Source organism: Dendrobates tinctorius, unplaced genomic scaffold (genome assembly GCF_039654945.1).
Source record: "Dendrobates tinctorius isolate UK_male_01 unplaced genomic scaffold, ASM3965494v1 ptg000341l, whole genome shotgun sequence".
Classification (NCBI taxonomy): Eukaryota; Metazoa; Chordata; class Amphibia; order Anura; family Dendrobatidae; genus Dendrobates; species Dendrobates tinctorius.
In genome coordinates, this window is record NW_027362007.1 from 3,524,122 (window position 1) to 3,546,673 (window position 22,552).

A 22,552-nucleotide genomic window follows, 5' to 3' on the forward strand; every position below is an offset into this window, starting at 1 on the left:
GAATGTGTATGTGAATGAGTGTGTGCATATGTTCGAGTGTGCATATGTGTATGAGTGTGCATATGTCCGAGTATGTATAAGTGTGCATGTGTGTATCAGTATGCATATGTCTAAGTGTGTATATATGTATGAGTGTGTATGTGTTTGAGTGTGTGCATATGTCAGAGTGTGTATATTTGTAGGAGTGTGCATATGTCCGAGTGTGTATAAGAGTGCATATGTTCGTGTGTATGAGTGTGTGCATATGTCGGAGTGTGTATATGTGTATAAGTATGTGCATATGGTGTGTACAGTATAGGTGTATGAGTGTGCACATGTCTGAGTGTGTATATGTGTATGACTGTGCATATGTCCGAGTGTGTATGAGTGTGTGCATATGTCCCATCTGTATGTGTATATATGTCTGAGTGTGTGCATACGTCTATGAGTGTATATAAGTCTGAGTGTGTGCATATGTCCGAGTGTGTATATGTGAATGAGTGTGCATATGTCCTAGTGTGTGTTTTTTGTCCCAGTGTGTATATGTGTAGGAGTGTGTACATAGTATGTCCGAGTTTCTACACATGTACGTGAGAGTGTCCATGTGTATGTGAGCATAAGTCTCTGTGTGTGAATGTGTGTCCCTGTGATGTGAGTGTCCCTGTGCTTGTATGTCCCTGTGTATATGCATGTGTGCCTGTGTATGAGTGTCCCTGTATACATTGTATGTGAGTGTCCCTGTGATGTGAGTGTCCCTGTGTATGTGAGTGTGTCCATGTGTATGTGAGTGTCGCTGTGTGTTCTTGTGTTTGAGTGTGTCCCTGTGCATGTGTGTGTCCTTGTGTGCATGAGTGTGTCCCTGTATATGTGTGAGTGTCTCTGTATATGTGAGTGTCCCTGTGAGTGACTCTGTATATGCGAGTGTCCTTGTATATGTGTGGGTGTCTCTGTATATGCGAGTGTCCCTGTATATGTGTGGGTGTCTCTGTATATGTGAGTGTCCCTGTATATGTGAGTGTCCCTGTATATGTGAGTGTCCTTGTATATGTGAGGGTGTCTCTGTATATGTTAGTGTCCCTGTATGTGTCCCTGTGTATGTGTGAACGTCTCTGTATATGTGAGTGTCCCTGTATATATGGGAGTGTCCCTGTATATATGGGAGTGTCCCTGTATATGTGTGGGTGTCCATGTATATGTGAGTGTCCCTGTATATGTGAGTGTCTCTGTATATGTGAGTGTCCCTGTATATGTGAGTGTCCCTGTATATATGTGAGTGTCCCTGTATATATGGGAGTGTCCCTGTATATATGGGAGTGTCCCTGTATATGTGTGGGTGTCTCTGTATATGTGAGTGTCCCTGTATATGTGAGTGTCCCTGTATATGTGAGTGTCCCTGTATATGTGAGTGTCCCTGTATATGTGTGGGTGTCTCTGTACATGTGAGTGTCCCTGTATATGTGAGTGTCCCTGTATATGTGAGTGTCCCTGTATATGTGTGGGTGTCTCTGTATATGTGTGGGTGTCTCTGTATATGTGAGTGTCCCTGTATATGTGAGTGTCCCTGTATATGTGAGTGTCCCTGTATATGTGTGTGTCCCTGTATATGCGAGTGTCCCTGTATATGTGAGTGTCCCTGTATATGTGTAGGTGTCTCTGTATATGTGTGGGTGTCTCTGTATATGTGTAGGTGTCTCTGTATATGTGTGGGTGTCTCTGTATATGTGAGTGTCCCTGTATATGTGAGTGTCCCTGTATATGTGTGGGTGTCCCTGTATATGCGAGTGTCCCTGTATATGTGTAGGTGTCTCTGTATATGTGTGGGTGTCCCTGTATATGTGTAGGTGTCTCTGTATATGTGTGGGTGTCTCTGTATATGTGAGTGTCCCTGTATATGTGAGTGTCCCTGTATATGTGTAGGTGTCTCTGTATATGTGTGGGTGTCTCTGTATATGTGAGTGTCCCTGTATATGTCAGTGTCCCTGAATATGTGTGGGTGTCTCTGTATATGTGAGTGTCCCTGTATATGTGAGTGTCTCTGTATATGTGTGAGTGTCCCTGTGTATGTGTGAATGTCTCTGTATATGTGAGTGTCCCTGTGATGTGAGTGTGTCCCCATATCCCTGTGCCGGCGCTGGTCATCAGTCTTCCAGGCTCTGGTCCCCGTGGCCCTGTGTGTCAGTCCCTGTGCCACTGCTCTCCACTAGTCTTCCTGCTCCCTGGCTCCGAGTGTCAGTCTGTGTGCCGCCACTCTTCCTGCTCCCAGGCTCCGGCCCCCATGGCCCTGTGTCCCCGTGTGTCAGTCCCTTGCTGTCAGGTCTTCCTGCTCCCAGGCTCCGGCCCCCGTGCACCCTGTGTGTCAGTCCCTCACTGCCAGTCTTCCTGCTCCTGTGTCCCCGTGTGTCAGTCCCTCGCCGTCGGTCTTCCTGCTCCCAGGCTCCAGCCCCCATGGTCCCTGTGTCAGTCCCGGTGTCCCCGTGTGTCAGTCCCTTGCCGCCACTGGTCTTCCTGCTCCCAGGCCCCGGCCCCTCTGTCCCCATGTGTCAGTCCCTCGCCGTCGGTCAAAATTGCTCCCAGGCTGTGGGCCCTGTGTGTCAGTCCCTCGCTGGCGTCGGTCTTCCTGCTCCCAGGCTCCGGCCCCCGTGGTCCCTGCGTGTCAGTCCCGGTGTCCCAGGGTATCAGTCCCGGTGTCAGTCCCTCGCCGTCGGTCTTCCTGCTCCCAGGCTGCGGCCCGTGTGTCAGTCTAAGGGTCAGTCCTGGTGTCCTCGTATATCAGTCCCTCGCCGCTGTCGGTCTTCCTGGTCCCAGGCTGCGGCCCCTGTGGCCTTGTGTGTCAGTCCCGGTGTCCCCGTGTGCCAGTCCCTTTCCGCCAGTCTTCCTGCTCCCTGGCTCGGGCCCCCGTGTGTCAGTCCCGGTGTCCCCGTGGGTCAGTCCCTCGCCGCCGGCCTTCCTGCTCCCAGGCTGCTGCCCCCGTGTGTCAGTCCCGGTATCCACGTGTGTCAGTCCCGGTGTCCCCGTGTGTCAGTCCCGGTATCCCCGTGTGTCAGGCCCTTTCCGCCGGTCTTCCTGCTCCCAGGCTGCGGCCCATGTGTGTCAGTCCCGGTATCCCCATGTGTCAGTCCCGGTGTCCCTGTGTGTCAGTCCTGGTGTCCCCATGTGTCAGTCCCTTTCCGCCGGTCTTCCTGCTCCCAGGCTGCGGCCCGTGTGTCAGTCCCGGTATCCCCGTGTATCAGTCCCTTTCCGCCGGTCTTCCTGCTCCCAGGCTGCGGCCCCCGTGTGTCAGTCCCGGTGTCCCTGTGTGTCAGTCCCGGTGTCCCCATGCGTCAGTCCCTCACCGCCGGTCTTCCTGCTCCCAGGCTGCGGCCCACGTGTGTCAGTCCCGTGTCCCCGTGTGTCAGTCCCGGTGTCCCTGTGTGTCTGTCCCTTTCCGGCGGTCTTCCTTCTCCCAGGCTGCGGCCCCCGTGTCAGTCCCGGTATCCCCGTGTGTCAGTCCCGGTGTCCCTGTGTGTCAGTCCTGGTGTCCCCGTGTGTCAGTCCCTTTCCGCCGGTCTTCCTGCTCCCAGGCTGTGGCCCCCGTGTGTCAGTCCCGGTGTCCCCGTGTGTCAGTCCCTTTCCGCCGGTCTTCCTGCTCCCAGGCTGCGGCCCCCGTGTGTCAGTCCCAGTGTCCCCGTGTGTCAGTCCCTTTCCGCCGGTCTTCCTGCTCCCAGGCTGCGGCCCCCGTGTGTCAGTCCCTTTCCGCCAGTCTTCCTGCTCCCAGGCTGCGGCCCCCGTGTGTTAGTCCCGGTGTCCCCGTGTGTCAGTCCCGGTGTCCCCATGTGTCAGTCCCTTTCCGCCGGTCTTCCTGCTCCCAGGCTGCGGCCCGTGTGTCAGTCCCGGTATTCCCGTGTGTCAGTACCTTTCCACCGGTCTTCCTTCTCCCAGGCTGCGGCCCCCGTGTGTCAGTCCCGGTGTCCCCGTGTGTCAGTCCCTTTCCGCCGGTCTTCCTGCTCCCAGGCTGCGGCCCCCCGTGTGTCAGTCCCGTTGTCCCTGTCGGTCCCGGTACTCCCATGTGTCAGTCCCTTTCCGCCGGTCTTCCTTCTCCCAGGCTGCTGCCCCGTGTGTCAGTCCCGGTGTCCCCGTGTGTCAGTCCCGGTGTCCCTGTGTGTCAGTCCCGGTATCCCCGTGTGTCAGTCCCTTTCCGCCGGTCTTCCTTCTCCCAGGCTGCGGCCCCCGTGTGTCAGTCCCGGTGTCCCCGTGTGTCAGTCCCGGTGTCCTCGTGTGTCAGTCCCTTTCCGCTGGTCTTCCTGCTCCCAGGCTGCGGCCCCCGTGTGTCAGTCCCGGTGTCCCCGTGTCTCAGTCCCTTTCCGCCGGTCTTCCTGCTCCCAGGCTGCGGCCCCCGTGTGTCAGTCCCGGTGTCCCCGTATGTCAGTCCGGGTGTCCCCGTGTGTCAGTCCCTTTCCGCCGGTCTTCCTGCTCCCAGGCTGCGGCCCCCGTGTGTCAGTCCCGGTGTCCCCGTGTGTCAGTCCCTTTCCGCCGGTCTTCCTGCTCCCAGGCTGCGGCCCCCGTGTGTCAGTCCCGGTGTCCCCGTGTGTCAGTCCCGGTGTTCCCGTGTGTCAGTCCCTCGCCGCCGGTCTTCCTGCTCCGAGGCTGCGGCCCCTGTGTGTCAGTCCCGGTGTCCCCTTGTGTCAGTCCCGGTATCCCCATGTGTCAGTCCCTTTCCGCCGGTCTTCCTGCTCCCAGGCTGTTGCCCCGTGTGTCAGTCCCGGTGTCCCCGTGTGTCAGTCCCGGTGTCCTCGTGTGTCAGTCCCTTTCCACCGGTCTTCCTGCTCCCAGGCTGCGGCCCCCGTGTGTCAGTCCCGGTGTCCCCGTGTGTCAGTCTCTTTCCGCCGGTCTTCCTGCTCCCAGGCTGCGGCCCCCGTGTGTCAGTCCCGGTGTCCCCGTGTGTCAGTCCCTTTCCGCCGATCTTCCTGCTCCCAGGCTGCGGCCCCCGTGTGTCAGTCCCGGTGTCCCCGTGTGTCAGTCCCGGTGTCCCCGTGTGTCAGTCCCTCGCCGCCGGTCTTCCTGCTCCCAGGCTGCGGCCCCTGTGTGTTAGTCCCGGTGTCCCCGTGTGTCAGTCCCGGTGTCCTCGTGTGTCAGTCCCTTTCCGCCGGTCTTCCTGCTCCCAGGCTGCGGCCCCGTGTGTCAGTCCCTGTGTCCCCGTGTGTCAGTCCCTCGCCGCCGGTCTTCCTGCTCCCAGGCTTCGGCCCTTGTGTGTTAGTCCCGGTGTCCCCGTGTGTCAGTCCCGGTGTCCCCGTGTGTCAGTCCCGGTGTCCTCGTGTGTCAGTCCCTTTCCGCCGGTCTTCCTGCTCCCAGGCTGCGGCCCCCGTGTGTCAGTCCCAGTGTCCCCGTGTGTCAGTCCCGGTGTCCCCGTGTGTCAGTCCCTTTCCGCCGGTCTTCCTGCTCCCAGGCTGCGGCCCCCGTGTGTCAGTCCCGGTGTCCCCGTGTGTCAGTCCCTCGCCGCCGGTCAAAATTGCTCCCAGGCTGTGGGCCCTGTGTGTCATCAGTCCCTCGCTGCCGTCGGTCTTCCTGCTCCCAGGCTCCGGCCCCCGTGGTCCCTGCGTGTCAGTCCCGGTGTCCCAGGGTATCAGTCCCGGTGTCAGTCCCTCGCCGTCGGTCTTCCTGCTCCCAGGCTGCGGCCCGTGTGTCAGTCTCAGGGTCAGTCCTGGTGTCCTCGTATATCAGTCCCTCGCCACTGTCGGTCTTCCTGGTCCCAGGCTGCGGCCCCTGTGGCCTTGTGTATCAGTCCCGGTGTGCCAGTCCCTTTCCGCCGGTCTTCCTGCTCCCTGGCTCGTCCCTCGCCGCCGGTCTTCCTGCTCCCAGGCTGCTGCCCCCGTGTGTCAGTCCCGGTATCCACGTGTGTCAGTCCCGGTGTCCCCGTGTGTCAGTCCCTTTCCGCCGGTCTTCCTGCTCCCAGGCTGTTGCCCCCTGTGTGTCAGTCCCGGTGTCCCCGTGTGTTTCAGTCCCGGTGTCCCCGTGTGTGTCAGTCCCGGTGTCCCCGTGTGTCAGTCTCTTTCCGCCGGTCTTCCTGCTCCCAGGCTGCGGCCCCCGTGTGTCAGTCCCGGTGTCCCCGTGTGTCAGTCCCGGTGTCCCCGTGTGTCAGTCCCGGTGTCCCCGTGTGTCAGTCCCTTTCCGCCGATCTTCCTGCTCCCAGGCTGCGGCCCCCGTGTGTCGGTCCCGGTATCCCCGTGTGTCAGTCACGGTGTCCCCGTGTGTCGGTCCCGGTGTCCCCGTGTGTCGGTGCCGGTGTCCCCGTGTGTCGGTCCCGGTATCCCCGTGTGTCAGTCACGGTGTCCCCGTGTGTCGGTCCCGGTGTCCCCGTGTGTCGGTCCCGGTGCCCCCGTGTGTCGGTCCCGGTGTCCCCGTGTGTCGGTCCCGGTGTCCCCGTGTGTCGGTCCCGGTATCCCCGTGTGTCGGTCACGGTGTCCCCGTGTGTCGGTCCCGGTGTCCCCGTGTGTCGGTCCCGGTGTCCCCGTGTGTCGGTCCCGGTGTCCCCGTGTGTCGGTCCCGGTGTCCCCGTGTGTCGGTCCCGGTGTCCCCCGCTCCGGTCTTCCTGCCCCCGCCGCCGCACACCTCCCTGCGCCTCCCTCCTCTCCGCCTCTTCCGACTTCAGCCACTTTGGTGAAGTGAATGCCGTCTCGTTCTTCTTCTTTGTGCACTTTGCGGTAGTCTCTCGGCCCCGCTCGCCGCCGCCCCCCGTCCCTCCGGTGCTGCACATGGCCGCTCAGAGTTCTGCACTTCTTCCCTCACTTGTTGTCGGTGACATTTATGAGGAGACGTCACCGCCCCCCCCATGTGATGAAAGTTTCGTGCTCCCCCCCAGAGTGTGACTGACCCCCCCGTCCCGCGCCCCCCTCCCGTGCGCCCCCTCCTCCCCGGGTCGGCCCCCTCCTCCCCGGTCCCCCGCTCCCTCCTCCCTCGCTCCTCTCCAGCTGTCAATCACAGCCGCCTTTGAACTGGATTCCTTCCAGTCGTAACTTCCACTGACTCAATCCGGGCGAGCGCTGCTCTATCCCGGGCGCTCCGTGCACCTCGCTGCGGGCTCGGGGGGCTGCCCGCTGCTTCTGGGGGGCTCAGCCCGGACTCCGGTGACGACTCTTCTGCTTCTTTGCCGACTCTTATTTGTGGAGAGCAGGGGGAGGGGGGCACAGGACTCCGGAGCGGCGACTCCCCCACCCCCAGCTCCACAAAGCCCCAGCACCGGCTCCGCAGCACCCGGGCCCCGCCAGCACCGGCTCCGCAGCACCCGGGCCCCCGCCAGCACCGGCTCCGCACCGGCTCCGCAGCACCCGGGCCCCGCCAGCACCGGCTCCGCACCGGCTCCGCAGCACCCGGGCCCCCGCCAGCACCGGCTCCGCACCGGCTCCGCAGCACCCGGGCCCCGCCAGCACCGGCTCCGCACCGGCTCCGCAGCACCCGGGCCCCGCCTGCCCTCACCCGAGCAGGGAAGCAGCAGAAAGTTTTCCTGGGCGCAGCAGAGTCCGCGCTTCTTCTCGGGGTCGCTGCCCTCGGAGCGGTAATCATGCCGCAGCTGAACGGCGGAGGAGGGGACGATCTCGGGGCCAACGACGAGATGATCTCCTTCAAAGACGAAGGGGAACAGGAGGAGAAGATCTCCGACAACTCCTCGGCCGAGCGGGATCTGGCCGATGTCAAGTCGTCGCTCGTCAACGAGACCGAGACCCATCAGAACAGCTCGTCCGACTCCGAGGTGAGCGACCCGCGGGGGGGCACGGGTACGGGGGGGGCAGACGGGGTGTCATTGGGGGGCAGCGGGGCCAAGATGCAGAGGGAGCCCTCAGTGTGAGGCTGACAGAGCAAACTTCACAGGAGCGACAATTGTATGGAGAAAGAAGGAGAGAAAGAAAGAAAGAAAGAGACAGAGAGACCCCCGGAAACAGCAGAGAGAAGTAGCTACATAATAATAATAATAATAACGATTCCTACAGGACCCGATCCTGAGGCTGTGACCTCCAGTGTATATAGCATGTGCTGTCTGTGAGTGTATATATATATATGGAGCTTGTACCTGTGCTGTCAGTATATATATATATACACTGCTCAAAGAAATAAGGGGACACAAACAGCCTGTTGCAAATGGAATAGTGCTCCCTTCATTTCTTTTGAGCAGTGTATATATACTGTGTATGTATATATATATACTATAGTGTCTGTGTACTGTACCTGTGCTGTGTGGATATACATATTAGTGTGTACATGTGCTGCTGTCAGTATATATATAGTGTGTGTATATATAATATTTATAGATTGTAGCGGTGCTGTGTGTGAATATTGTAATCATTACTCTCGGACATTTTTTGCCTTTTATTAAATATCCAGATCTGTTGTGAGCTTTATAATTAATATAAAGTTTATAAACTACTCGCAGTTCTATAAAATGACAATAATAAATATATTGTGTTCCCATTACAGAGATATTATTACTTGTCCTGTTCTGCGGATCAGTCAGCAGGAGCAATATATATATATATATATATATAGTACAGACTGTACTAATATTCCACTATATACTCCTGTATTACCTGACAGCAGATGATCGCACAGTGGATATCGCAGCACATTCTAGAACACTTCAGTGTCAGGATGTATAAATATCCCGCTATATAATGTACAATCTCTAACATCACAGGTCATCTGCAGTATATGACCGCTATGATGCCATGCTGTATAATATCACTGCATTTATCACACTGTATAACATATATATATATATATATATATATAATATCCTGCTACTTAATATATCACAATATACATAATAATATTAGAGGACGTGAATTGTGTGATAGAATCTGATTTCACAGTGTGATCTCATCATGTAGAATGATATTATCGAATTTTATAGTCTCACACTATAAATTAAGTATTTATTTATCATCTAATATCTCTACTTATAATACATATTATTTAGAGTAGCATATTGTGGAATATATATATATATATGTATATGTGCAGCAGGTGTAGATCCTATACCTGTGTGTTGTATGTACGGTTACTCTGTGGATTATTCATATGTATTCTGCGCTGTGCACATTTTAGCATTTGATATGTATCTGCTTTGTACCCTATAATTAGTGATGTGTTCTGTACATTCTATGGTCATGTGTATTTCTGTGTATATTGTGCTCTTTTTATTAATTATGTTTACATAGTGCAAATCATGTGATTTCTGTATATTCTATATATGTGTATTCTGCACATTATATATTTCTATATTGTACATTACATATTTGTATCTTGTACATTATATACTTGTATCCTGTACATTATATATGTGTATCCTGTACATTATATACTTGTATCTTGTACATTATATACTTGTATCTTGTACATTATATACTTGTATCCTGTACATTATATACTCGTATCCTGCACATTATATACTTATATATTGTATATTATATATTTTGTATCCTGTACATTACATGTTTGTATCTTGTACATTATATACTTGTATCCTGTACATTATATACTTGTATCCTGTACATTATATATTTTGTATCCTGTACATTATATATTTTGTATCCTGTACATTATATACTTGTATCCTGTACATTATATATTTGTATATTGTACATTACATATTTGTATCTTGTACATTATATACTTGTATATTGTACATTATATACTTGTATCCTGTACATTATATACGTGTATCCTGTACATTATATATTTTGTATCCTGTACATTATATACTTGTATCCTGTACATTATATATTTGTATATTGTACATTACATATTTGTATCTTGTACATTATATACTTGTATATTGTACATTATATACTTGTATCCTGTACATTATATACGTGTATCCTGTACATTATATATTTTGTATCCTGTACATTATATACTTGTATCCTGTACATTATATATTTGTATATTGTACATTACATATTTGTATCTTGTACATTATATACTTGTATCCTGTACATTATATACTTGTATCCTGTACATTATATACGTGTATCCTGTACATTATATACGTGTATCCTGTACATTATATATTTTGTATCCTGTACATTATATACTTGTATCCTGTACATTATATATTTGTATATTGTACATTACATATTTGTATCTTGTACATTATATACTTGTATATTGTACATTATATACTTGTATCCTGTACATTATATACGTGTATCCTGTACATTATATATTTGTATATTGTACATTACATATTTGTATCCTGTACATTATATACTTGTATCCTGTACATTATATACTTGTATATTGTACATTATATACTTGTATCCTGTACATTATATACGTGTATCCTGTACATTATATACTCGTATCCTGCACATTATATACGTGTATCCTGTACATTATATATTTTGTATCCTGTACATTACATATTTTGTATCTTGTACATATTCTGTGCACAGACAAGCTGCTCTTGGCTGATTGATGATGATTATGATAATGGTGATGATGATGATGGTATTTGCTGTTTATGTAGATGTTTGGTCTCTTGATGATGATGATGATCCTTGTCCTTCTCTCTCCCCCGTGTCAGGCGGAGCGGCGGCCTGCACCCAGATCAGAGACCTTCAGGGACAAGAGCCGGGACAGCCTGGAGGAAGGTGGGTCCTCAGGACGCAGTGCAGGCCCCAGTGCAGCTGGTTAACCCCTTCACGACCCGGCCTGGGGGAGGGGGCGCTCTCACTTCTCCGAAGTTACTAAAACTTTCTCCCTCTTGTTGCAGCCGCGAAGAGGCAGGACGGGGGAGGAGGAGGCCTGTTCAAGAGCCCGGCGTACCCCGGGTACCCCTTCATCATGATCCCGGACCTGGGCAGCCCCTACCTGCCCAACGGCTCCTTGTCCCCCACCGCCCGCACGGTAAGTGCCCCCCGCCACTTGTTACACTGTATCCAGGGAAGGTTCCATCCTGCAACAGGGGCAGCCTGTCTGTGGGGACCCCGGGATTACAGGAGGCCCCTTCTATGCTCTGGGGACCCCTGGGATTACAGGAGGCCCCTTCTATGCTCTGGGGACCCCCGGGATTAATGGAGGCCCCATCTATGCTCTGGGGACCCCCGGGATTACTGGAGGCCCCTTCTATGCTCCGGGGACCCCCGGGATTACAGGAGGCCCCTTCTATGCTCTGGGGACCCCCGGGATTAATGGAGGCCCCATCTATGCTCTGGGGACCCCCGGGATTACTGGAGGCCCCTTCTATGCTCTGGGGACCCCCGGGATTAAAGGAGGCCCCTTCTATGCTCTGGGGACCCATGGGATTAAAGGAGGCCCCTTATATGCTCTGGGGACCCCCAGGATTACAGGAGGCCCCCTTCTATGCTCTGGGGACCCCCAGAATTACAGGAGGCCCCTTCTGTGCTTTGGGCACCCCCGGGATTACAGGAGGCCCCTTCTGTGCTCTGGGGACCCCCAGGATTACAGGAGGCCCCCTTCTATGCTCTGGGGACCCCCAGGATTACAGGAGGCCCCCTTCTATGCTCTGGGGACCCCCAGGATTACAGGAGGCCCCCTTCTATGCTCTGGGGACCTCCAGGATTACAGGAGGCCCCTTCTATGCTCTGGGGACCCCCAGGATTACAGGAGGCCCCCTTCTATGCTCTGGGGACCCCCAGGATTACAGGAGGCCCCCTTCTATGCTCTGGGGACCCCCAGGATTACAGGAGGCTCCTTCTATGCTCTGGGGACCCCCGGGATTACAGGAGGCCCCTTCTGTGCTCAGTGATGGCTCCTATATATTATATGTGCTGGAGATTTGTGTTCAGTGATGTAACTTGTCTATAAACAGTGAAAGGCTTCTATACTAAGTGCTGACCCTGTTATTTCTCATTACGACCCTTATATCATGAGATGAACCTTCTGATCTTTTATTAATTGCACTTATATGTTCTGTTACGGCTTTTATCCTCTCTGTTCACACCCTTATAGTATCAGTAATTGACAACATATTCCGTGTCAAGACGCGTATATTCTTTATGAGAACCCTATATGTATTGATATTAAATGTTATATTTGATATATAGACCCTTCTATTATCTAAGGTGACCCTTCTACTATCTGTTATACCCCTTCTATGTTCCCAGAAGTAACTTGTATATTTTTTGAGGACACTTATACATTTTTTATGCCTTTTCCGTATTCTATGATGCGCTGTTTTTAAGTGTTGTCCGCTGTTTGCTTTGATGACTCTTTTTCTCTGATGCCTCTTAAACTCTGTGATGACCCTTCTATATATTGATGACCTTTATTTCCTCTGTGATACCTCATATAATCCATGCTGCTCCTTTATAATCTGTGCTGCCCATTACTCTCTTATATTGCTTGTTCTTTATCCTATGATGCACCAGTTATATTTATGAGTGATCCCCTATATCTTCTGGGTGGCCTCTTATACCCCCTGTGATGCCCTCCTGTAGCCTGTGATGCCCCCCTATATCCTGTGATGCCCTCCTGTAGCCTGTGATGCCCCTTGTAGCCTGTGATGCCCCTATAGCCTGTGATGCCCTCCTGTAGCCTGTGATGCCCTCCTGTAGCCTGTGATACCCTCCTGTAGCCTGTGATGCCCTCCCGTAGCCTGTGATGCCCTCCTGTAGCCTGTGATGCCCCCTATAGCCTGTGATGCCCTCCTGTAGCCTGTGATGCCCTCCTGTATCCTGTGATGCCCCCTATAGCCTGTGATGCCCTCCTGTAGCCTGTGATGCCCCCTATAGCCTGTGATGCCCTCCTGTAGCCTGTGATGCCCCTATAGCCTGTGATGCCCCTATAGCCTGTGATGCCCCTATAGCCTGTGATGCCCCTATAGCCTGTGATGCCCCTATAGCCTGTGATGCCCTCCTATAGCCTGTGATGGCCTCCTGTAGCCTGTGATGCCCTCCTATAGCCTGTGATGCCCTCCTGTAGCCTGTGATGCCCTCCTGTAGCCTGTGATGCCCTCCTATAGCCTGTGATGCCCTCCTGTAGCCTGTGATGCCCCTATAGCCTGTGATGTCTTCCTATAGCCTGTGATGCCCTCCTATAGCCTGTGATGCCCTCCTGTAGCTTGTTATGCCCCTATAGCCTGTGATGCCCTCCTGTAGCCTGTGATGCCCTCCTGTAGCCTGTGATGCCCTCCTGTAGCCTGTGATGCCCTCCTGTAGCCTGTGATGCCCTCCTGTAGCCTGTGATGCCCTCCTGTAGCCTGTGATGCCCTCCTGTAGCCTGTGATGACCTCTTGTAGCCTGTGATGCCCTCCTGTAGCCTGTGATGCCCTCCTATAGCCTGTGATGCCCTCCTGTAGCCTGTGATGCCCTCCTGTAGCCTGTGATGCCCTCCTGTAGCCTGTGATGCCCTCCTGTAGCCTGTGATGCCCTCCTGTAGCCTGTGATGCCCTCCTGTAGCCTGTGATGCCCTCCTGTAGCCTGTGATGCCCTCCTGTAGCCTGTGATGCCCTCCTATAGCCTGTGATGCCCTCCTGTAGCCTGTGATGCCCTCCTGTAGCCTGTGATGCCCCCTGTAGCCTGTGATGCCCCCTGTAGCCTGTGATGCCCCCTGTAGCCTGTGATGCCCCCTGTAGCCTGTGATGCCCTCCTGTAGCCTGTGATGCCCTCCTATAGCCTGTGATGCCCTCCTGTAGCCTGTGATGCCCTCCTATAGCCTGTGATGCCCTCCTGTAGCCTGTGATGCCCCCTGTAGCCTGTGATGCCCTCCTGTAGCCTGTGATGCCCTCCTGTAGCCTGTGATGCCCTCCTGTAGCCTGTGATGCCCTCCTGTAGCCTGTGATGCCCTCCTATAGCCTGTGATGCCCTCCTGTAGCCTGTGATGCCCTCCTGTAGCCTGTGATGCCCTCCTGTAGCCTGTGATGCCCCCTGTAGCCTGTGATGCCCCCTGTAGCCTGTGATGCCCCCTGTAGCTGGGATGCCCTCCTATAGCCTGTGATGCCCTCCTATAGCCTGTGATGCCCTCCTGTAGCCTGTGATGCCCTCCTGTAGCCTGTGATGCCCTCCTGTAGCCTGTGATGCCCTCCTGTAGCCTGTGATGCCCTCCTGTAGCCTGTGATGCCCTCCTATAGCCTGTGATGCCCTCCTATAGCCTGTGATGCCCTCCTATAGCCTGTGATGCCCTCCTATAGCCTGTGATGCCCTCCTGTAGCCTGTGATGCCCTCCTGTAGCCTGTGATGCCCTCCTGTAGCCTGTGATGCCCCCTGTAGCCTGTGATGCCCCCTGTAGCCTGTGATGCCCCGTCTGATGCCCCCTGTGTGTCCTGTGGTGGGTTCCTGTGTTTCTCTTCTCCTTCCTCTGGAGCTGCCACTGCTGTGGTTACTTTTTGTTCTGCTTTCCACCTCACTGATCAGAGTGACAACTTTTGCTTTCTCTATGTTGCTGCACTTTCAGTTCAGTTAATGAACTATGAGAAAGGAAAAAAAGTGTGAGCTCCAGTGGTTGTAAGGTTGCTGTGTCGTGCACCGATTATGGGGGAATGCTACCTCAAGCTCCCAAAAAGATTCATACTCTGGTTCAAAGTAAATGAGATAACACGTCCGAGGTTGTGTGTCTGAATGTGTGAGCTGTCGGGGGCTGCCCTGGCCCACGGTCTGTATACAGGGCACATACGGGGTATATACAGGGTAATATACAGGTTATATATGGGGCATATACAATAATAATAATACATTTTGTTTCTATAGCGCCGACATATTCCGCAGCACTTTACATTTCAGAGGGGATTTGTACAGACAATAGACATTACAGCATAACAATAATCACATAGATCATAACAGATACCAAGAGGAATGAGGGCCCTGCTCGCAAGCTTACAGTCAGAGGGAAAAAAAAATACAAAAATACAAGGTAAATACAGGACATGTACAGGGCATATACGGGGCATATACATGACATGTGCAAGATATATACAGGACATACACAGGGTATACACAAGAGGTATACAGGGCATATACAGGGCATATATAGGGTATATTGGCTATTGTGTCTAACATGTTTGTAAGCCTTGCACCAGCTCAGTCTGCTCTTATGTGTACATGGTGTTAAAGTGAGAAATATATATATATCTATCACTGTGCTATACATACATCTAAATATCTTACATTTTTTTTAATATATCTAATAAATATCATATACATTTTTTGTTCCATTTATCTATCATCTGTCAGTTCTATCTTTCACTTATCTTTCATATTTATTCTTGTAATTATTTCATATCTACTTATACAACTAATTATATATTTAGAAAAAATTGAGCAGATTTTCTGATTAAATATTTTTCTATCTGTTATCTATCACTGATCTATATGTCTGTGAATAAAACTCGTGTTGCGGTAACAGGTCTGATTGTTGTTTGCGTTGGTTCCTTGTTGGTCCGGTGTGTGGTGGTCCTGAGCGGCGGCGGCGGCGGCAGGGTACATGCCTGGAGTCACACTGACCGGCAGCTGCTCCTCTCTTGAGGATTGTTAGAGACCTGAGAGATTTTTGGCCTTGAGATGCTGCACGCACCGCCCGTCCCTGAGCGGCTGTGGACGGTGTCAGTGGGAGCCGCACGCTGTACATACAGTATATATATATGTGTGTGTGTGGACGTGATCTCCCCATGCAGCGGATGTTCTCGATGTGCGCGTCTTTTCTGTTCTCATTTTGTTGAATTTTACTGTTTTCACTTTTAATCTAAATATTTATTTATAGATGTTTGGGTTTTGTTGTTGTGAATTGTCTTTTTACGTCTGTTCTTCAGAATCGCGTCTTCTGCATGTTGTCGTATTCATGGTGACATGGTGTAGATTTCCTCTTCAGATATTGCCTCTTTGTTGCATTTACAAAACCTTTAATTCGGCCGAAATTATCATTTTTCATTCTAAAAATTTTTTATAGATTTATTTATTTTTATTTAAACAAATGGGAAATGCTTGTCTTTCCTCGTGACACCTTCTGTTAATAATACATGCTATAAGAACATACGAGTGTGATGAAGCCGTGGAGATGGAATCCGCAGTCCGGGAACAATCGCCTCCTCCGTGGGGGGCTGTGGTTTGGGGGATTGTATTGGCTGCAATTGATACGCTCCTCTCAGGGGTTTTGATCAATGTTTCCTCTGGTTATTTGTTACATTGTGGCTGTAGTGAAATGTGTAGACCTAGAGGCCGGGGAGGGGGCGAATGTTACCGGACATGGAGCTCGGAGCAGGCTCCTGCATTTTATTATTTCTTCATTTCTTTTTTTAATCAATGTTTTTTTTTTTTGTTTGTTTTGTTTTGTTTAGTTGCAAAAAAAAATATAAATAGCAGAAGGTTTGTGGTTGCAGCCTTGTGACAGTTCAGCCCTGAAGGGGTTAAGCCACTTGTGGTTTCCCTCTCAGACCTCCATGGGAAGGGAACAATTTAACCCATTACCCTCAGGGCTTCTCTTGCTGTAAAGTGTTTCTTAAACACTTCTGAATGTCTGTGACTAACCCCCGATTTCCTAATGTAATGTGACATTGCAGTAATTACACAGATCATTACATTTACCAGGGGTAATAGAGCCGGCCGGCACCCAGGGGATAGGGTGGCACCATCCCACCTTCCTACATCTTGGGGCATAACCAAAAGGTAAAAGAAAAAAAGCATCGATCCCTGAGATGACGCCCCCCCCGCATCGGGCGGAGAAATGAATGACAATATTCTGATCATCTATTCTGTGTCCATTGTTCTCCCTCCAGATCATGTTCTCTACATGTGAAGCAAAAATCCGAAAAAGTGAAAAATATTTAAATTCTCAAAATGTTTTTTTTTCCTGTTGTGCTAATAAAAATATCACTGGGAAAATGTCTATTATATCTATTATCTATCTAGCTCTATTATCTATCTATTTTCCATCTATCTATCTATCTATCTATCTATCTATCTATAAATCTATCTATTATGTATTATTTATATATTATCTATCTATCATCTATCTATCATTTATATCTACTATCTGTCTATTATATATCTATTATCTATCCATCTATCTATCTCTCTCTATCTATATATCATCTATCTGTTGTCTATCTATTTTCTATCTATCCATCTATTATCTATCTATTATTTATATATTATCCGTCTATTATCTATCTATTATCTATCATCGCCTTATGACAGCGCCCTGATACATACATGTACACATATCCTGACAGGTATACATAAATGCTGTCGAGGTCTTGGGGTCCTCGGATTCCTCGTGTCTCTGTATATCTTGTATCATGTGTTCCTCGTAGCAGATGGATCACATTCATCATACGACTTTACTAGAATCAGTCGCGGTGAGTTTCTCTCTCGGGTGTTACGTCGTCTGTTTCTTTGACAGTTTCACTAACATCAAGTCACCGGTTCCTTCTTGTCCCGTGTTATTAAAATCCAATTTTTTTTTCTGTAAATGTCGTTTTTTTTTTTTTCTTTCTTTTTTTTTAAAATAAATCTTAACATTTTATATAAAAGCGTAAAAAAATAAATCCATTCCGATTAAGGCGAACAACCCGGATAGCCAATAACTGTTACATTGTCCGCACACATCGATCAAAACAATCCCAATGACAGATTCTCAGTCTGAGTTTGTTGTCAGTTGTTTAGTGTCGGTGATGGGTGAACTGTGAGTGGTGACTCCTGGGGACATTCTCTGGAGGTCTATATATATATATATATATATATATATATATATATATATATATATGTATATGTATACAATCAGGTTTATGTAGGAATGCGATCAATTGTATTATTAAAAAATTCAAAAACTGTTTGTAAGAAATAAATGAAGGAAGTAAATCGCTTGCAGGGGTCAATAGGGCAGAGACTGGTTGCACTGGGAATGGTTGGTGGGAGGGGCCATTAAGTTTTCGAGGGGTAATTGAGCCATGTTGCCCCCCCCAGTATTCAGAAACAAAAGAGCCATGTAGACTGTGAACATGTTAGATTGCAATTTGTCAGCCAGTTTCAGGATCTGCCTTACCAACAGATTAGGAAAAGCCAACACAAGGAAATGACAGCTGGGAGCCTTTATCTGGAGGCGCAGCGCTCGCCCCATAGCTCACATTCACAGGGGCTTTTTCCCCCCAGCTGCTTGTGAGTTATGTGGAAGTTCCATTAATGGTCGCTCAGGATGAGACATCCTGGATTTATCAAACGTCGTCGTCTTGTATGGAAAGATTCAGAGAAAAGACAGAGACAGAACATGAAGTACGCGTTCCTGCACCAGAGACTTCCCTCCTCGCACTGTTATGTCATTGCATGTAAAAAGCGACTCCTAGAAATGCAGAAGACGTCGGCCGGCGGCTCCTAATTTTAAAATGAATGAAAAAAATCCTAAAAGTCAGACATGTTCTCTTCAGGAATGGAAAGTGACGACGTGTGAGGTCACACCGGGTGCTTCTTCTTGAAGCTTGCAAATGGGATCACTAAAATATGTGGCATGGAAAAAAAGCAACAATAAGGCTCCTACAAAACAAAGCGACACAAAAATGGATACAAAACACAATTGCCCAAAATGTATACAACCAATGTGTGCCAAACTGTGCAACATACAGACACATTCAAATCATGGAAACCTCAAACTGCAGAGAAGTGAAGACAGATACACAAAGAAAACAATGTCACAGAGAAACACAAAAATGAGAAAACACAAATAAATCTGCAAAACTATGGAATGCACACAAGCAAATCACTGCAGAACTGACAAATACAAAGCAAAAAAACACAGAGAGCAATGCGATTCAAACAGCGACATCAAATTAAATCCAAATTGAATCCAGTTCCACAGAAATAAATATGGTTTGTCACTGATTATTGGGTTATGGGAATATTATGTGCTCGTCTCACTCAACTTGACTGCTAAGTGCTCTTCTATATTGTGGTGGTGATTTTAGGGAATGAACTTTAATGGGAATTAGACCAAATGATCTAATTAAATTGTAATTTTAAAATAGAATTTTTTCTGCACTTTTTCTACTTGTGGCTCAGCTGGGAAAGACCAAACCCAAGTAAGTGTGAAGAAGGCGAAACTGCGCCGTCCAAAGGCACCAAATACTCTCCACACAGATATCAAGGAGGCAGGGATCTCTGGATAGTCTAATCCCAGCAGAAATTGCATTGTCAAATGTTCTTCTGGCTACATAAGGAAAAGTTCTCATGTTGTGGTTACAATTGATCCCATATATTCCGAGTTGCTGTTATTATTCAGCCTATTTCATATCCCGTGGCTGTAGCATCACTGATTGTATTGCTGTGGTCTGCAGCTGTAGCATCACTGATTGTATTACTATGGTCTGCGTCTGTAGCATCACTGATTGTATTCCTATGGTCTGCAGCTGTAGCATCACTAATTGTATTGCTATGGTCTGCGGCTGTAGCATCACTGATTGTATTACTATGGTCTGTGCCTGTAGCATCACTGACTGTATTCCTATGGACTGCGACTGTAGCATCACTGATTGTATTGCTGTGGTCTGCGGCTGTAGCATCACTAATTGTATTGCTATGGTCTGCGGCTGTAGCATCACTGATTGTATTCCTGTGGTCTGCAGCTGTAGCATCACTGATTGATATTGTCTGTAGCATCACTGATTGTATTGCTATGGTCTGTGGCTGTAGCATCACTGATTGTATTGCTATGGTCTGCAGCTGTAGCATCACTGATTGTATTGCTATGGTCTGCGGCTGTAGAATCACTGATTGCATTCCTGTGGTCTGTGGCTGTAGAATCACTGATTGTATTCCTATGATCTGCGGCTGTAGCATCATTGATTGATATGGTCTTTGTCTGTAGCATCATTGATTGTATTACTATGGTCTGCATCTGAAGCATCATTGATTGTATTACTATAGTCTGTGGCTGTAGCATCACTGATTGATATGGTCTGTGGCTGTAGCATCACTGATTGTATTACTATGGTCTATGTCTGTAGCATCACTGATTGTATTCCTGTGGTCTGCGGCTGTAGCATCACTGATTGTATTACTATAGTCTGTGGCTGTAGCATCACTGATTGATATGGTCTGTGGCTGTAGCATCACTGATTGTATTACTATGGTCTATGTCTGTAGCATCACTGATTGTATTCCTGTGGTCTGCGGCTGTAGCATCACTGATTGTATTACTATAGTCTGTGGCTGTAGCATCACTGATTGTATTACTATAGTCTGTGGCTGTAGCATAACTGATGTGGTCTGTGGCTGTGGCATCACTGATTGATGTGGTCTGTGGCTGTAGCATCACTGATTGTATTGCTGTGGTCTGCAGCTGTAGCATCACTGATTGTATTGCTATGGTCTGCAGCTGTAGCATCACTGATTTATTACTATGGTCTGCGGCTGTAGCATCACTGATTGTATTCCTATGGTCTGTGGCTGTAGCATCACTGATTGTATTACTGTGGTCTGTGGCTGTAGCATAACTGATTGATATGGTCTGTGGCTGTATCATCACTGATTGTATTGCTATGGTCTGCACCTGTAGCATCACTGATTGTATTGCTTTGGCATCATTCATTGTATTAGTATTGTATGCCGCTATAGCATCACTGTATTAATATGGACTGTGGCTGTAGCACCAGTGATTGATATTGTCTGTGTCTGTAGCATCACTGATTGTATTGCTGTGGTCTGCGTCTGTAGCATCACTGATTATATTACTGTGGTCTGTGGCTGTAGCATCACTGATTGTATTGCTGTGGTCTGCAGCTGTAGCATCACTGATTGTATTGCTGTGGGCTGCAGCTGTAGCATCACTGATTGTATTGCTGTGGTCTGCAGCTGTAGCATCACTGATTGTATTGCTATGGTCTGCGGCTGTAGCATCACTGATTGTATTGCTATGGTCTGCGGCTGTAGCATCACTGATTGTATTGCTATGGTCTGCAGCTGTAGGATCACTGATAGTATTGCTATGGTCTGCGGCTGTAGGATCACTGATAGTATTGCTATGGTCTGCGGCTGTAGCATCACTGATTGTATTGCTGTGGCATCATTCATTGTATTAGTATGGTGTGCCGCTGTAGCATCACTGTATGGTCTGCGGCTGTAACATCACTAATTGATATTGTCTGTGCCTGTAGCATCACTGTTTATATTACTATGTACTGTGGCTGTAGCATCACTGATTGATATTGTCTGTAGCATCACTATATTACTGTAGTCTGTGACTGTAGCATCACTGATTGTATTGATATGCTATGGTCTGCTGCTGTAGAACCACTGATTATATTACTATGGTCTGTGGCTGTAGCATCAAGGTATTGCTATGGTCTGCAGCTGTAGCATCACTGATTTATTGCTATGGTCTGCGGCTGTAGCATCAAGGTATTGCTATGGTTTGTGGCTATAGCATCACTTATTATGTTAATATAGTCTGCAGCTGTAGCATCATTCATTGTATTACTATGGTCTGCGACTGTAGCATCATTCATTGTATTACTATGGTCTGTGCCTGTAGCATCACTGATTGTATTACAATGGACTGCAGCTGTAGCATCACTAATTGTATTGCTATGGTCTGTGGCTGTAGCATCACTGATTGCATTGCTGTGGTCTGCGGCTGTAGCATCACTGATTGTATTGCTGTGGTCTGCGACTGTAGCATCACTGATTGTATTGCTGTGGTCTGCGGCTGTAGCATCACTGATTGTATTGCTGTGGTCTGCGGCTGTAGCATCACTGATTGTATTGCTGTGGTCTGCGGCTGTAGCATCACTGATTGTATTGCTATGGTCTGCGGCTGTAGAATCACTGATTGTATTACTATGGTCTGTGGCTGTAGCATCACTGATTGTATTCCTATGGTCTGTGCCTGTAACATCACTGATTGTGTTCCTACGGTCTGTGGCTGTAGCATCACTGATTGTATTCCTATGGTCTGTGCCTGTAACATCACTGATTGTATTCCTATGGTCTGTGGCTGTAGCATCACTGATTGTGTTCCTATGGTCTGTGGCTGTAGCATTACTGATTGTATTACTATGGTCTGCGGCTGTAGCATCACTGATTGTATTACTATGGTCTGCGGCTGTAGCACCACTGATTGTATTACTATGGTCTGTGGCTTTTGTATCACTGATTGTATTACTATGGTCTGCGGCTGCAGCATCACTGATTGTATTACTATGGTTTGCGGCTGTAGCATCACTGATTGTATTGCTGTGGTCTGCGGCTGTAGTATCACCGATTGTATCACTATGGTCTGCGGCTGTAGCATCACTGATTGTATTACTATGGTCTGTGGCTTTTGTATCACTGATTGTATTACTATAGTCTGTGGCTGTAGGATCACTGATTGTATTGCTGTGGTCTGTGCCTGTAACATCACTGATTGTGTTCCTACGGTCTGTGGCTGTAGCATCACTGATTGTATTCCTATGTCTGTGCCTGTAACATCACTGATTGTATTCCTATGGTCTGTGGCTGTAGCATCACTGATTGTGTTCCTATTGTCTGTGGCTGTAGCATCACTGATTGTATTACTATGGTCTGCGGCTGTAGCATCACTGATTGTATTACTATGGTCTGCGGCTGTAGCACCACTGATTGTATTACTATGGTCTGTGGCTTTTGTATCACTGATTGTATTA

General features: G+C 49.0%; 1 protein-coding gene across 42 annotated transcripts in view; it reads left to right on the forward strand.

The window, feature by feature from the left end:
* The first annotated feature begins 6,853 nt into the window (after nt 1-6,853).
* Nucleotides 6,854-22,552, forward strand: part of TCF7L2 (transcription factor 7 like 2) — a 322,643-nt gene continuing 306,944 nt past the window's right edge. For 7 of the 42 annotated variants that reach the window (XM_073562144.1, XM_073562151.1, XM_073562152.1 and 4 more), the window contains exons 1-3: nt 6,874-7,702; nt 10,532-10,598; nt 10,721-10,854. In XM_073562144.1, coding sequence (XP_073418245.1) covers nt 7,514-7,702; nt 10,532-10,598; nt 10,721-10,854 — 390 coding nt within the window. In that variant the 5' untranslated portion in view covers nt 6,874-7,513. Of the gene's footprint in view, nt 7,703-10,531; nt 10,599-10,720; nt 10,855-22,552 lie in introns of all 42 variants that reach the window. The other 35 variants (XM_073562162.1, XM_073562170.1, XM_073562163.1 and 32 more) reach the window with 16 other exon arrangements.